Source organism: Ovis canadensis, chromosome 3, assembly GCF_042477335.2.
Source record: "Ovis canadensis isolate MfBH-ARS-UI-01 breed Bighorn chromosome 3, ARS-UI_OviCan_v2, whole genome shotgun sequence".
Taxonomy (NCBI): Eukaryota; Metazoa; Chordata; class Mammalia; order Artiodactyla; family Bovidae; genus Ovis; species Ovis canadensis.
In genome coordinates this window covers 226,636,489-226,650,413 of record NC_091247.1, presented here as the reverse complement: position 1 = coordinate 226,650,413, position 13,925 = coordinate 226,636,489, and the positions used below count along the sequence as shown (strand labels likewise).

At 48.6% G+C, this 13,925-nt stretch overlaps 1 protein-coding gene across 3 annotated transcripts in view; it reads left to right on the top strand.

The window, feature by feature from the left end:
• Positions 1–12,255, top strand: part of SHISAL1 (shisa like 1) — a 140,053-nt gene extending 127,798 nt beyond the window's left edge. For all 3 annotated transcript variants that reach the window (XM_069581741.1, XM_069581739.1, XM_069581740.1), the window contains exon 5: positions 8,954–12,255. In XM_069581741.1, coding sequence (XP_069437842.1) covers position 8,954 — 1 coding nt within the window. In that variant the 3' untranslated portion in view covers positions 8,955–12,255. The remainder of the gene's footprint in view (positions 1–8,953) is intronic.
• Positions 12,256–13,925: the final 1,670 nt, after the last annotated feature.

The window sequence follows — 13,925 nt, the reverse complement described above, 5'->3', positions numbered from 1 at the left end:
CTCTCATTTTAAACTTTGGTTTTGCGATTGGACACTTTCTTTCTTCTTGGCAATTGGTTTGTTTAGATTCCTTCTTCTGTGATTCTTTGGGTAATTTCTATCTTCTTGGAAATTCACCCATCTCATCAGAGTTTTCTGACTTCCTTGGACAGAGTTGAGTGGGTAGGCCCCCTCTTTCTTTGTTAATTGTCCCGTCCGTCTTTATGGAGTACCTGCTCTCTACCAAGGGTTGTTGTTGGTCCTGGGGGTACGGTAGTGGGCCAGAACCACTGAAAAGTTGTACTTATATGGAGCCTAAAGACGATTTAAAATGCATCAGTAAAATACATGGAGTGTCAGACGGTGATAAGTGCTAGGGAGAAAAACCCCATGAGAGCAGGGAGAGAGTTGATCGTGGAGTCCAGCTTTTGATGGGGTGGCCAGAGAGGGTCTCAGTAATGGGTGACTTGAAGGACATCAGGGAATATTGCTGTTCAGTCTCTAAGCTGCATTCAGCTCTTTGTGACCCCACGGACTGCAGCACGCCAGGCCTCCCTGTCCATCACCAACTCCCAGAGTTTACTCAAACTCAGGTTCATGGAGTCGGTGATGCCATCCAACCATCTCATCCTCTGCTGACCCCTTCTCCTTTTGCTTTCCATCTTTCCCAGCATCAGAGTCTTTTCCACTGAGTCGGTTCTTAGCATCAGGTAGCCAAAGTACCGGAGCTTCAGCTTCAGCATCAGTCCTTCCAATGAATCTTCAGGATTGATATCCCTTATGATTGACTGGTTTGATCTCCTTGCTGTTCAAGGGACTCTCAAGAGTCTCTTCCAACACCACAGTTTGGAAAAGTATCAATAGCCATGTGTTTATCTGGGAGAAGAGATGGCAGTGTGCTGGTGCAGGTGCTATATTGGTCTAAGTTCTTGGAGAAATGCAACCAACAGGATAGATATAGAGAGAGTGAAGATGCAGATGTAGGTTTCTATATATAAATCTAGATATAGATAGATATCGCTATATAAACAGATATCTCTATAATATAGATAAAATGTATAAGATCTACATAGAGCTATATATAAAGAGATTTACTCTAAGGAATTGGCTTCTGCAGATTTGGAGAGGCAGAAGTTCCAAGATCTGTAGGTGGCAAGCTGGAGACCCAGCAGAGCTGATGGCCCGGTGTGGCCCAAGTCTGCAAGGCCTGAGAACCACAAGAGCCAGTGGTGCAGACCCCAGTCCCAAGTCTGATGGCAGGGAAAGACTGATGACCAGCTCAAAAACGGGCAGGCAGAAAGGGAACCCTCCCTTCCCCTGGCTATTCCCTGACCTTCAGTGGATTGGAAGAGGCTTACCTGCCTTGGGGAGGGCGATGCACTTGGCTCAGTCTATGAGCTCAAAGGGGAAGTTCATCCAGAAACACCTTCACAGACACACACAGAACCGTGTTTGATCAAATATCTGGGCACCACCCCCATGGCCCAGTCAGTTCAGTTCAGTTCCATCGTTCAGTTGTGTCCGACTCTTTGCAGCCCCATGAACCACAGCACGCCAGGCCTCCCTGTCCATCACCAACTCCCGGAGTTCATCCAAACTCATGTCCATTGAGTCAGTGATGCCATCCAACCATCTCATCCTCTGTCGTCCCCTTCTCCTCTTGCCTTTAATCTTTCCCAGCATCAGGGTCTTTTCCAATGAGTCAGTTCTTTGCATCAGGTGGCCAAAGTATTTAAGTTTCAGCTTCAGCATCAGTCCTTCCAATGAATATTCAGAATTGGTCTCCTTTAGGATGGACTGGTTGGACCTCCTTGTAGTCCAAGGGACTCAAGAGTCTTCTCCAACACCACAGTTAAGCATCAGTTCTTCAGCGCTCAGCTTTCTCTATAGTCCAACTCTCACATCCATACATGACTACTGGAAAAACCACAGCCTTGACAAGATGGAACTTTGTTGACAAAGTAATGTCTCTGCTTTTTAATATGCCATCTAGGTTGGTCATAACTTTCCTTCCAAGGAGTAAGCGACTTTTAATTTCATGGCTGCAATCACCATCTGCAGTGACTTTGGAGCCCTCCAGAAAATAAAGTTAGCCACTGTTTCCACTGTTTCCCCATCTATTTGCCATGAAGTGATGGGATGGCCCAGTCAAAGCTATGGTTTTTCCAGTATGGTTTTCCATATGGTTTTTCTCACTTATACGGATGTGAGAGTTGGACCATAAAAGAAGGCTGAACACTGAAGAACTGATACTTTCGAACTGTGGTGCTGGAGAAGACTCTTGAGAGTCCAGTGGACAGCAAGGAGTTCAAGCCAGTCAATCCTAAAGAAAATCAACCCTGAAAATTCACTGGAAGGACTGATTCTGAAACTGAAGCTCCAATACTTTGGCCACCTGATGAAAAGAGCCAACTCATTGGAAAAGACCCTGATGCTGGCAAAGATTGAGGGCAGGAGGAGAAGGGGGCGACAGAGGATGAGTTGGTTGGATGGCATCACCAACTCAGTGGACATGAATTTGGGCAAGCTCTGGGAGATAGTGAAGGATAGGGAAGCCTGACTTGTTGCAGTCCATGGGGTCCCAAAGAGCAACTGAGCAACAGCAACAACCCCCACGGCACAGTCAGGCTGAGGCGTAGAATGAGCCATCGAGACTGCAGCAGAGTGAACAGAAGAGAGAGAGGAGGGCTGGGCCAGAGAGGACAGAGGGGAGAGTCTTTGGCTTCTACTCCGAGTGAGATGGGAGCCGGTGAAGGTTTCGAGCAGAGGCGTGACATGACACAACATGCCATAGATTTTCACAGGATCCCTCCGGCTGCTGAATGGAGGGAAGACAGAAGGGCTGGGCTATGAGGAGGCCGCAGCAGGAGAGAAGAGGGAGCAGGAAGGGCGGGGTCGATGGCCACATCTGCAGGCTTTGCTGCCGCACTGGTGGTGGACGCGAGAGAGCAGGAGGGGCCAAAGACGCCCTGGGAATCCAGTGTCATTCTTGGTTTGCGTTTATTTCTACCCACTCTTTTTTGTGTCATTATGGCAAAACACATAACAAAATCTACCATTGTAACCACTGTGCTTTTCACAGGTGTTGAGCACATTTACATTGTTGTACAAGCATCACAACCATCCATCTCCAAAGCTTTTTCATCACCTACCCATCCTATTATAGGAAGCCTTTCCGAGTCATTCTACCTGCAGGGAATTTCGTTTGTAACCCAGTCTCCGTCTTTCTTTCTTAGCAAGTGTGTGTGGCTCATGGACATTTACTAATATGGCAGCTACATTCAGTCTTATTTCTGCCATCATAGTTTATGATATGCTTTCTGCTTTTATAGCTTTTGTGGGGGTTGTCAATTTTCACCATATGCTCCCTGTTTTCTTTGTTTTATTTTTTGTGTATATGTCTTCTGACAATTTGGAAGGCTGTGTTTTTCATCCCATAGTTATCTTCATAATTATACTGTCATATGATACCCTTAATCCTCTGTTTCTTTAGACAATGTTTATTTTCTCCCTACTATGAGTGACGCCCAAATTAGAATATTCCTACTTTCGGCTCTCCTCCTCCCTCGTCCATCAAATGATTTTAGCTGATTATATTAGTTTTTCCATTTGCCTTTGTACCTCTAATATTATTTCCATCTCTAAACGATTTTCGGGACTTCTAGCTATAAACACAGAAGACAGTTTATATATATTACCTCCCTCCTCTGACCTCCACCCTCCCTCCTGTAGTTTATATCAGTTCTGTGTTATCTCTTTTGTTCTTTTTATATAACAGTCACAATACATTAGTTTCAGACATGGTCCTACAGCTAAATAGATTGTCCTTGCCAGTACCCTTGCCAGAGTTACTCTACTTACTCTTGGTGATCCTAAGCGTTGTTGTTCAGTCGCTCAGTCATGTCCAGCTCTCTTCAACCCCATGGACAGCATCACACAAGGCTTCCCAGTCTTTCGTTATCTCTTGGAGCTTGCTCAAACTCATGTCCATCGAGTCGGTGATACCATCCAACCATCTCATCCTCCGTCGCTCCCTCCTCCTCCTCCCCTCAATCTTCCCAGCGTCAGGGGCTCTTTGCATCTGGTGGCCAAAGTATTGGAGCTTCAGTTTCAGCATCAGTCCTTCCAGTGAATATATGGTGCTGATTTCCTTTAGGATGGACTGGTTGGATCTCCTTGCAGTCCAAGGGACTCTCAAGAGTCTTCTCCAACACCACAGTTCAAAAGCATTGATTCTTCAGTGCTCAGCCTTCTTTATGGTCCAACTCTCACATCAGGCTTCCCTGGTGGCGCAGATGGTAAAGCATCTACCTGCAATGTGGGAGACTCGGGTTCTATCCTTGGGTCAGGAAGATCCCCTGGAGAAGGAAATGGCAACCTACTCCAGTACTCTTGCTTGGAAAATCCCATGGACAGAGGAGCCTGGTAGGTTACAGTCCATGGGGTCAAAAAGAGTCAGACATGACTGAGCGACTTCACTTTCTTTCTCACATCCTTACATGACTGCTGGAAAAACCATAGCTTTGACTATATGGACCTTTGTCGGCAAAATGATGTCTCTGCTTTTTAAAATGCTGTCTATGTTTGTCATAGCTTTTCCTGCAAGGACCAGGCAACTTTTAATTTTGTGGCTGCTGTCACCGTCCACAATGATTTTGAAGCCCAAGAAAATAAAGTCTGTCACTGTTGCCATTGTTTCCCCATCTATTTGCCATAAAGTGATGGGACAGGATGCCATGATCTCAATTTTTGGAATGTTGAGTTTTAAGCCAGCTTTTTCACTCTCCTCTTTCACCTTTATCAAGAGGCTCTTTAGCTTCTCTTTACTTTCTGTCATTAGGGTGGTGTCATCTGCATATTTGAAGTTAATGATATTTCTCCTGGCAATCTTGATTCCAGTTTGAGCTCCATCCAGCCCATCATTTTGCATGATGTACTCTGCATTGAAGTTACATAAGCAGGGGGACAATATACAGCCTTAACATACTCCCTTTCCAATTTTGAACCAGTCTGTTGTTCCATGTTCAGTTCCAACTGTTGCCTCTTGACCCGCTTACAGGTTTCTCAGGAGGCAAGTAAGGCGGTCTGGTATTCCCGTATTTTTAAGAATTTTCCACAGATTGTTGTGATCCACATAATCTGCCAGGGTCCAGCCCCAGTGTATCCAGGGTAATTCGAAGCGGGGACAGAGTTAGCGAGGAGAGATTTATTTATTTAGAGATATAAAGAGAGATTAGGAAAGAATAGTGTAGTGGAGAAAATAGAGGAGAAAAGAGGCTGTATTCCTTGGTTTACACAGGAGACAAATAAAGCTCCGAGACAAGGGGCTTGCACTGTCTACATAGGCCACCGGCGCCTGCTTGAATAGCGGAGGGTGCCCCGCCTTGGGCTCCCTCTAGCGTGGTTCTTAGAAGCCAGGGCAAATAAGTAGACACGGAGAGCCTCTGTGCTCCAGACGGGAATTCAGCCTGAAAAGGGAGAAAAGAACGACATGGGGGAGCCAAGCATCGGTGCCAGACCCACAACTTTATTTTCAAAAGCAGCTTATACACCCCAAGTTGTCCATAAAGAAATAATGGAATATGCAGAGTTATGCAGGGGCAGCAGTCCTGACCCTTATTGAAACCAGGCTTTCTTTTTGCATACCCTCCCGTATACAAAAGGTCTTAGGTGGTTTTACATCATCTTATGGCCAGGAGGCCTGTTAACATTTTTATGGCTCTTTTCCTAGATAAATGTCTATCAACCAGAAAACTCATTTTCCCTTGAAGTGTTTTTTCTTTAATCTGTATCACCCTCAAAGTATTAAATAAAGTTACATTCCTGTAGAACAAAGGTGCAGTGGGTTATAACAAAGGAAGTACTTAACTTAAAGATCTAATGTTGCGGATTCATGTCAATGTATGGCAAAACCAATACAGTATTGTAAAGTAAAATAAAATAAAAATAAAAATTAAAAAAAAAAGATCTAATGTTGCTAATACCAGGGTTGCTACCTGTTTTTTTCTACATACCAACTATATCTACAAATAAAAGATATGAAAACTTGGTAGCAAGTATTGGCTCAACAATGAAACCCTTAATCAGTCCTATCCTAATGATTTTGACTCCTCAGAAGCCCCTACATTCCTATGGTGTTTTAAGCTCCCTGTGCCTCTCGAGGTCGGGAGGCTGTAAACAATCACATGCGCAGCTGTAAGAGTCCGGATAAACCTGTCAGGCAGGCTAGAAAGCTGTCAGAGGGGTTTGGGCTGAGACATTCCTTTTACACCCAGGAGACTTATTAACTAGAGCTCTAAGTTAATTTTCTTTAGAGAAAGGTGGTCGGGGATAGCCCCCCTGTAATGTTAGAAGAGTGGGTGGAAAGCATAACACAGTAAAGCAGGCAGACTCTGGTTTTGGGGATAGATGCTCGAGAAAATCCAGGGGGACCCCTGAGGCCTGATCCTGCCTTTGCATTTTGTCAGGCCCCTTTCCTCATGACCTTTGCCACGGGCGGGATTCCCCATGCTGGCTCCTGGCAATAATCAAAGCTATGGCATAGTCAATGAAGCAGAAGTAGATGGTTTTCTGTAATTCCCTTGCCTTTTCTATGATCCAACGGATGTTGGTAATTTGTTCTTTGGTTCTTCTGCCTTTTCTAAACACACCTTGTACATCTGGAAGTTCTTGGGTCACATACTATCAAAGCCAACTTGCAGGATTTTGAGCATTACCTTGCCAGCATGTGAAATCCTTTGAGTCTCCTCTATTAACTCATGCAAGAAGGGCTTATGCGAGCTACAATTTAAAAAACGTGTTTTAAACATTTTTCTGCTGACTTTATATTTAAAATCTGATTTATCTGGGCCTTAAATTCTTTCTTCATTCATTCATTCAACAACAGTCTGTGCCAGTTACTGTTCCAGACCCTGATAATATAAAAATGAACACAGCACACCAATGCCATGACCCTCATGTAGCTTATTATCTAGTTGGGAGAGACAAATGGTAAGCTAGGCCAGTAAGTAAAATATTTGGTGTGCTGGATTGAGATAAGTCTAGGGAGAAAGATAAAGCAGGTGATGGGGGACCTGGCTCAGTTTTGTGAAGTAGAGGAGACAACTCCACAGACTTTCTTGCCCAGAGCCCAGTAATGCATACTGAGGTGTTGGCTCTGCCCTTCAGAGCATCTCTCACTCTGGAAACATGGGCTTTACTGGCTCAGTCAGAGCCCTTCCATCAACTCCACACCCTTGACCCTGGAACACACACTAGAGCTTGATTGGAAATGGTTTATCTGTTGCTATGTCATATCTGACATTTTGTGACCCCATGAACTGCAGCTCGCCAGGCTTCCCTGTCCTTCAGTATCTCCTGGATTTTGCTCAAACTCATGTCTATTGAGTTGGTGATGCTATCTAAGCATCTCATCCTCTGTCACCCTCTTCTCCACCTGCTCTCAATCTTCCCCAGCATTGGGGTCTTTTCCAGTGAGGCAGCTCTTCACATTAAGCGGCCAAAGTAATAGAGCTTCAGCTGCAGTATCAGTCCTTCCAATGAATATTCAGGGTTGATTTCCTTTAGGAATGACTGTTTCGATCTCCTTGCTGTCCAACCAGATGCACATAGCAGACACCCAGCTACAGTGGTGTGGAGGCAGATGGTCTGGGGCCGTCACCAGAACCGGGTCTCTGCCTGCTCCCTTCCCACTCCGCCCTCATTAGTGAAGGCCTTTCATTCTCGTGCTCTTTTTCCTCTGGATCCATGTTCCCTTCCCAGTAGACTTCAGCTTACACGGCATTGGCCAGGGTGGGTCATGTGTTCACCCTTGTCTGCAAGGGAGTATGGGAAGCTGAATATTTGTGACTGGGTCATTGCTCCCATAAATGGATATAGGACTAGGGGTTTACTGTGTCTGCCACAGATGGAGTTTGTGTTTCTTTTCCTCGTTATCCTTATTTGGAGGTGATCTCCAGGAGAGAAAGGACAGTGGCAACTCAACTCTGCCAATCAAAGCTGTAGGTGCCCCCATGGCTGGTGTTTACACTCCTGATCTTCTCCCAGCGATCTGTTGACCCCTCCATGCGCCAGCATTGTCTGGCTTCCTCTCCATGGCTTTGTATGATACGGTCATATTCAGTGGTGTAGCTCCAAGACTCATAATGTTTTCTTTTATTTTTATTATGGGTGTTATCGGTGTCTGTTCTTAATATCTTCTGTTTGTTATAACAAGGGTGGCCATATGGTTTAATATCCAAAGTAGAGTACTTTTGAGGGTAAAAGGGGAACAGTATTGAAAATTACAAGTATTACCTGGGACTGTCTTAAGCCAAGACATTGTAATGACCCTGGTAATCACTGAGGAAGAAAAAGACTGTTGGTTTTTGTAAGTTGATCTGATGTCTTACAGATTGAAAGTTGCATCTTTATATCTGCACCCTGTGTTCTAAGAATTAGCTTGTTGATTCTCTTGGGTTTTCTATGTACACGATCTGCCAATAATGGTAATTAGGGTTTTTCTGTTTCGTTCCCAACTCTTTATGCCTTTTTCTTATCTTACTGCTTGGGCTGGAGGCTTCCCTGGTGACTCAGATGGTGAAGAGTCTGCCTGAAGTGTGGGAGACCTGGGTTCAACTACTGGATGGGGAAGATGCCCTGGAGAAGGAAATGGCAACCTACTCCAGTATCCTTGCCAGGAAAACTCCATAGGTGGAAGAGCCTGGCAGGCTACAGTCCATGGGGTCGCAAAGAGTCGGACGCGACTGAGCGACTTCTCTCCCTCCAAGGCAGCAGTGCTGCTGTATGGGAACATAGTGATGGCTGACCTGCCTTTCTTGCTTCCAGCCTTAAAGTCAAACAACTCTCAGTGTCTAAGAGACAAAGATGGCACGTGTTCAGAGAAAAGCCTGGCTTCTCCTGTCACTGAGGCCAGACAGAAAAGTCCCCATGGAGGAGACACCATGTGATATTTTGTTCCCTTCTGCTTTCCTAGAAAACCCTTTTGCCGTGCCTCAGGATGGGGGAGGTGAGACCTCCTGGCTCAGCCTCCAAGAAGAACAACTTCAAGACGCCAGGGAGAGCCAAGACGGCCGTGGAGGTGGTGGAGGAGAAAATGCTATCTGTGCCCGAACCCCCTTCCTCGGACTTCTAAGACTAGAAGCAAACAGTGGTGTGGTGGGAGGCCAGGGTGCAGGAAGGGGCTTCGGAGCCACCCGTCTGCGAGCAATAGTCCCACTTTGGGCTGGTGGCTTCTGAGAGGTGGCACCACTGTGGACTCAGGATGACCGACACGGCTGCTCAGGCCAAGTCAAGCGGAAGGATTCAGGCCTGTGCATCCTATCCATGGTTCCCTTGCCCTTGCTCCCTCCAGTAGTGGCCCGTGGGCCTATCCGTGTCAGAATTTTGAATGTGAGTGTGCATGAGTGTGCGTGTGTGTGTATGATTGGGGGTGTCTTTTTGTTTGGTTGGTTTTATTGGGGTCCCCCAAGTTCTCTGATGGGCCTGGGTCTGCTTGTGGTGGGGGTCCCGGCCAGCTCTTGCTGGCAGCTGTGAGCCAGATGGAGTTGGCAAGTGTGGGGTACAGCCCCACTGTGCCTCCAGGGGTGCTTGGGATGCAGAAATGCCAGTGGGGATGCGTTCTTATGGAATTTTTTTCCTATAATGACGGTGATGAGAGACACATCTCAGGCCATCTACGGGGCAGGCAGTACACTGACTATCTTCACACACACCCACTCTCATCACTTGGGAAGTGAGTAGGATGAACTCCCTGCAGAAATGGCCTGGGTCTCACAGCCAAGAGGAGACAGTTCTCGGCTCGACCTCAGAGGTCTAACAACCCAAAGTCAAAGCTCCCCAGCCCAGGGTACCCCCAGTATAGTCCCTGGAGCATCTCCCCAGTGGCTCTCAGTGGATGGGCCATTGTCCCAAGCTTTCCACCACTGCTGCCCCGGGACCCTCTTACAGCATATTCTGTTTAAGCACCTACTGTATATCAGGCTTGCTGGGCAGTGATCTGGAAAGGAGCTGAGTCAGACAGGCCTCCTCCTTGCCCCCAGAGGGAAGAAACAGACACACAGATCTTTGCTGGACAGAATGATGAGCACTATGGAAACCCAGAAGGGAAGGTTCTAGAAGCCCTTCCCATTTAAGGTGAGACTTCCATGCAAACCTGGATGTTCATAATATCTCTCCACTGAGCTCACCACTACCGCCATCCACCCCGCTGCCCCAGGGCACACATGTGGAAGGGCATGATCTGGGAAATGATCACATAAATCCCTGAAGGCCAAACTGGCAGTGTAGACACCCTCATTCCACTGGTGTTAGTGATGCCAGAATCTCCCCCAGCACCCAGCTGGGTGGGTCTCTGCTCCTCTGCTCACGTACCTTTACTCAGCTAAACCCAATGTCTCCAATGGACCCTCCATCCATCACACGTGGCAGAGAGCAGGCAGACTCGTGGTACTGGCCAGCTCGGGGAGAGGACAGGGAAGAAATAAGCAGGGAAGAGGAAGGTAGTAACAGCAGTGAGCCCTAAGCCAAGAATTCAATCAAAACGGAGTTCTGAGGGTTAAGTTTGGCTAGTCTGAGAAGGCCTTTCTGAGCAAGTTAAGCCCAGACCTGATTGGTAAGCAAGAGCCACTGTGGGCATTGAAGACAGAAGAGATTTCCAGGCAGAGGGAACAGCTAGTGTGAAGACCCCGAGGCAGCAACCGGCTCGGTGATCGCAAGGAGCCAAGAGAAAGTCGGGCTGGCGTGGATACAGAAGAAATCTAGGAAGAGAGACAGGTGACAGCCCAGACACTGTGGTTCACTGAGAAACACCTGAAGTGGGACAGACATAACACCCACCCTCTGATAAAGCAGAAGGCCATTTCAAGGGCATCAAGCATTCCGCATCCAGCCTGGCTCATCAACCCCATAGAGAAGGGACTCCTCCCATTTCACGGACTAGGATACTGAGACTCAGGTGGGTCAGGTGACTTGCCCAAGGTCACAAGGGCAAGCTGAGGAAGACTCGGACCTATAGCTTGAGTCTCGTCTCCTCCAAACAGTGCTGCCAGAACCCAGGGGTACAGTTTGGCGGAGGCCAAGCTGGAGAACCTCTGCCTGGGGTCTTGCTTAGGGATCAGCGCTGCTTCCTTCACCCTGGATGCTGAGTCATCCCCGGACCTGCCGCGGGAACTTGTCCAAGTGGAGCAGCTGTCGCCATGGAGGGTTGCTCAGCAGCCATTCGGCACAGCTGGATCAGCCCACACCTGCATCCCATGCACAGAACCTTGGGAGTCAGAGAAACCCCAGTCGGGGGGAGGGGGTTGGGCACAGGCCCAGACTGACATCAGCTCTGTAGGAAGATCAGGGTGGCCTTGGGCAAGGCCTGTGCCTTCTCTACTGTCTGTTGCTCCATCTCTAAAAGGAAGGGGTTGGACCAGGTGTTTAAGGGGCTTGCATCTCCAGCTTCCTGAGGTTTTGGGTGGAGCTCATGCAGCTGTTCACACGGAGACACTTCCTCTGCCAAGAGGGAGCTGGTGGCCTGGCCTCCCCGCCACGAGCACTGGGCCCAGGCTCACTGTCACAGAGACCAGCAAGGGCTGCAGTCCCCGGATTCGTGCCAGTCAACTTGAGAACTTGCAGGACGCTGCTCCTGGCCCCACAGAGGTCTCTCCAGGAGGGACTGATGACCCCTTGGGTGTTTACGGTCGTAGCTGGTAAGGGATCAGAGCACTCTGTTGTAAAAAGGTGGCCCCTCACCATGTAGCTCAGTGCCCATCACAGACAGCAAAGCAGTGGGGCAGCCTGGGATGCAAGGGACAGAGTGTGGGGACCGACAGCCCTGCCCCTTCCCCGCTGGGTGGTCTTGGGCAAGTCGCCTCACCCCTCTGAGGTTCGCCTGTCCAGTGTGTGGGGTGGGGGCTGCGGCTGGAGTGATCGAGCGGTGGGGGCCGTGTGGGTGGTGTGAATGCCCATCTGAAAGGCAGGCATGCCGTTCAGTCCCTCCCGGTGTCCAGAGGTCCTCAAAGCCCCCGGGAGAAGGGCCACCCTGGCAAAAACCTGCCCCATTCTACCATGGCAGATAGACATGCCAGTGAGTAGAGTGCCCCTGAGAAGAAGATGCTCAGGGCAGCGACAGGTTCAAGTAGAGATTGACAGACTTAGTGTTTTTTAGTGACTCCCAAACCTGTTTTTTCAAGCTGCCTACTTTTACTTTCTACTGTGAGCTTCTGGCTATTACCACGTCCTTTGCAAAAATAACAACAACAACAATAATACTATGGGAAGAAAAACAAAAAAGAAGAGAAAGAAGATGGCAATATATCCGCTGAGGAATCTGTCCTTAACCCGTTGTATTCGTAAGGACTTTTTCCCACTGGGAACTGTGTGTTATCATGAGCAGTTTTATGCTTTCCTTCTCGTCTGTGTTCAGTGTAATTGTGCGTTTTGGAATCTCTACGCAGAACTAATACCTGGTAGCACCCATGGGTCTCTCTGCCCTCACCCGAACCTCGGAGATCCCCCTGCAGCTCAAGGAGCAGCCTGCTATACAGGAGGGCCTGGGACCGCCAGATGCCAGCCCGACATCTGATGCTGACCGGGACCTATAGGAAACAGGCCTTAACTGAAAACACTTACACACACCCGTGCGCACGCACACACATGCACACACATGAACCTGCAGGTAGAGCCCGTCTCCCTGATGCTTTATAGCGAGATAGCAGGCAGGCAGCTAGTGTTCCTGGGGTGGTGGCATTTCCCTTCTTCATCCAACACCTTCAGGCAAGTTCAGCCCCTGGGCTGGAAAAGACGGGGGAATCAGGGAAAACACGACCAGGAGTGGGGTTGGCAGTCTTCTTGAGAGAAGCTTCCTGGCTCCGCTGAGGCCATTCCACCAAGATTATGGGTGTGGCTGGACCTGGCACCATCTCCCATGTAGCCAGCAGATGCCCAGACCCCTGCCCACACCAGGCGGGGGTCTCACCCCTTGGCTATCTCTCCAGACCACAATCCCCGCTCAAGCCCTGTCTCCTGGCTCCTCTGACACCCCATTTAGTGTGTCTGCTAGAGGTCTTGCCCTGAAAGAAGACAAGTTTCCCAGAGTCTCAGGCTTTTAAAAATTGTTTATTGGTTTATTTTCACTTCTTCAGTTTGGCTGATTGACCCCCACCAGTAGGAGGAGTCTTGGCCTAGGTGGTCCTGAGAGGTGAATTTGCAGATTCGGCAGTGACCCCAGTTGACCTGACAGCCTCAAGCAGAGATGCTGGCGGCCTTGCTTGTCAGTGTTGAGGGGCAGCCGCGTCATTACACAGACGTCTGGGTGGGCCCCCCTCTCTGCGGCAACTTTGTGGGATTCTTATCTTACCGCTCATTAGTGAGCATCAGATAGTGTCTGCCTGTTCTCAATGGCCTTCTGAAAGTTCAGCGGGGCAGCCACCCACCCAGTGACTGGATGACACTCTGGTCACTGACACCTGCAGCCCCAGAACTCACCACCAGGCTGGGGTGATGTCCTGTCCCCTCTGGAAAATCCACACTTCACACCGTGTGACCGTGTGAGCGACTCCGAGCTCCCCAGCTCCTCCTGAGGGCATAAATGCAGTGCCAGACGGTACTCAAGTGATCACATGCAGGTTTGGGGCCCGTGGCCTGAAAACGCAAAAGTTGAGTTAAGCAGTAAGGTGAGACAGAAGATTCTAGAAAATCCATTTTGCTCATACATGCATTCACTCATCTGTTCAACAAAAATTTACCCAGCACCCCTCTGGGAACAGTTCCTGCTGCAGATGGAGAAGTCGGGGGAACCGGCCGTGTCCGAGGGAGAGGCCAGGACCCCCTGCAAAATGACTTGCTGTGCCTGATGGTTAGGAATGCTCAAATCCACAGGGAGAATAAGTGACCTTGGAGGCGACATTGTTCCCCCGCCGCCCCCAAGCCTCCAGTCCAAGATGCTGCCAGACAGTTGGTGC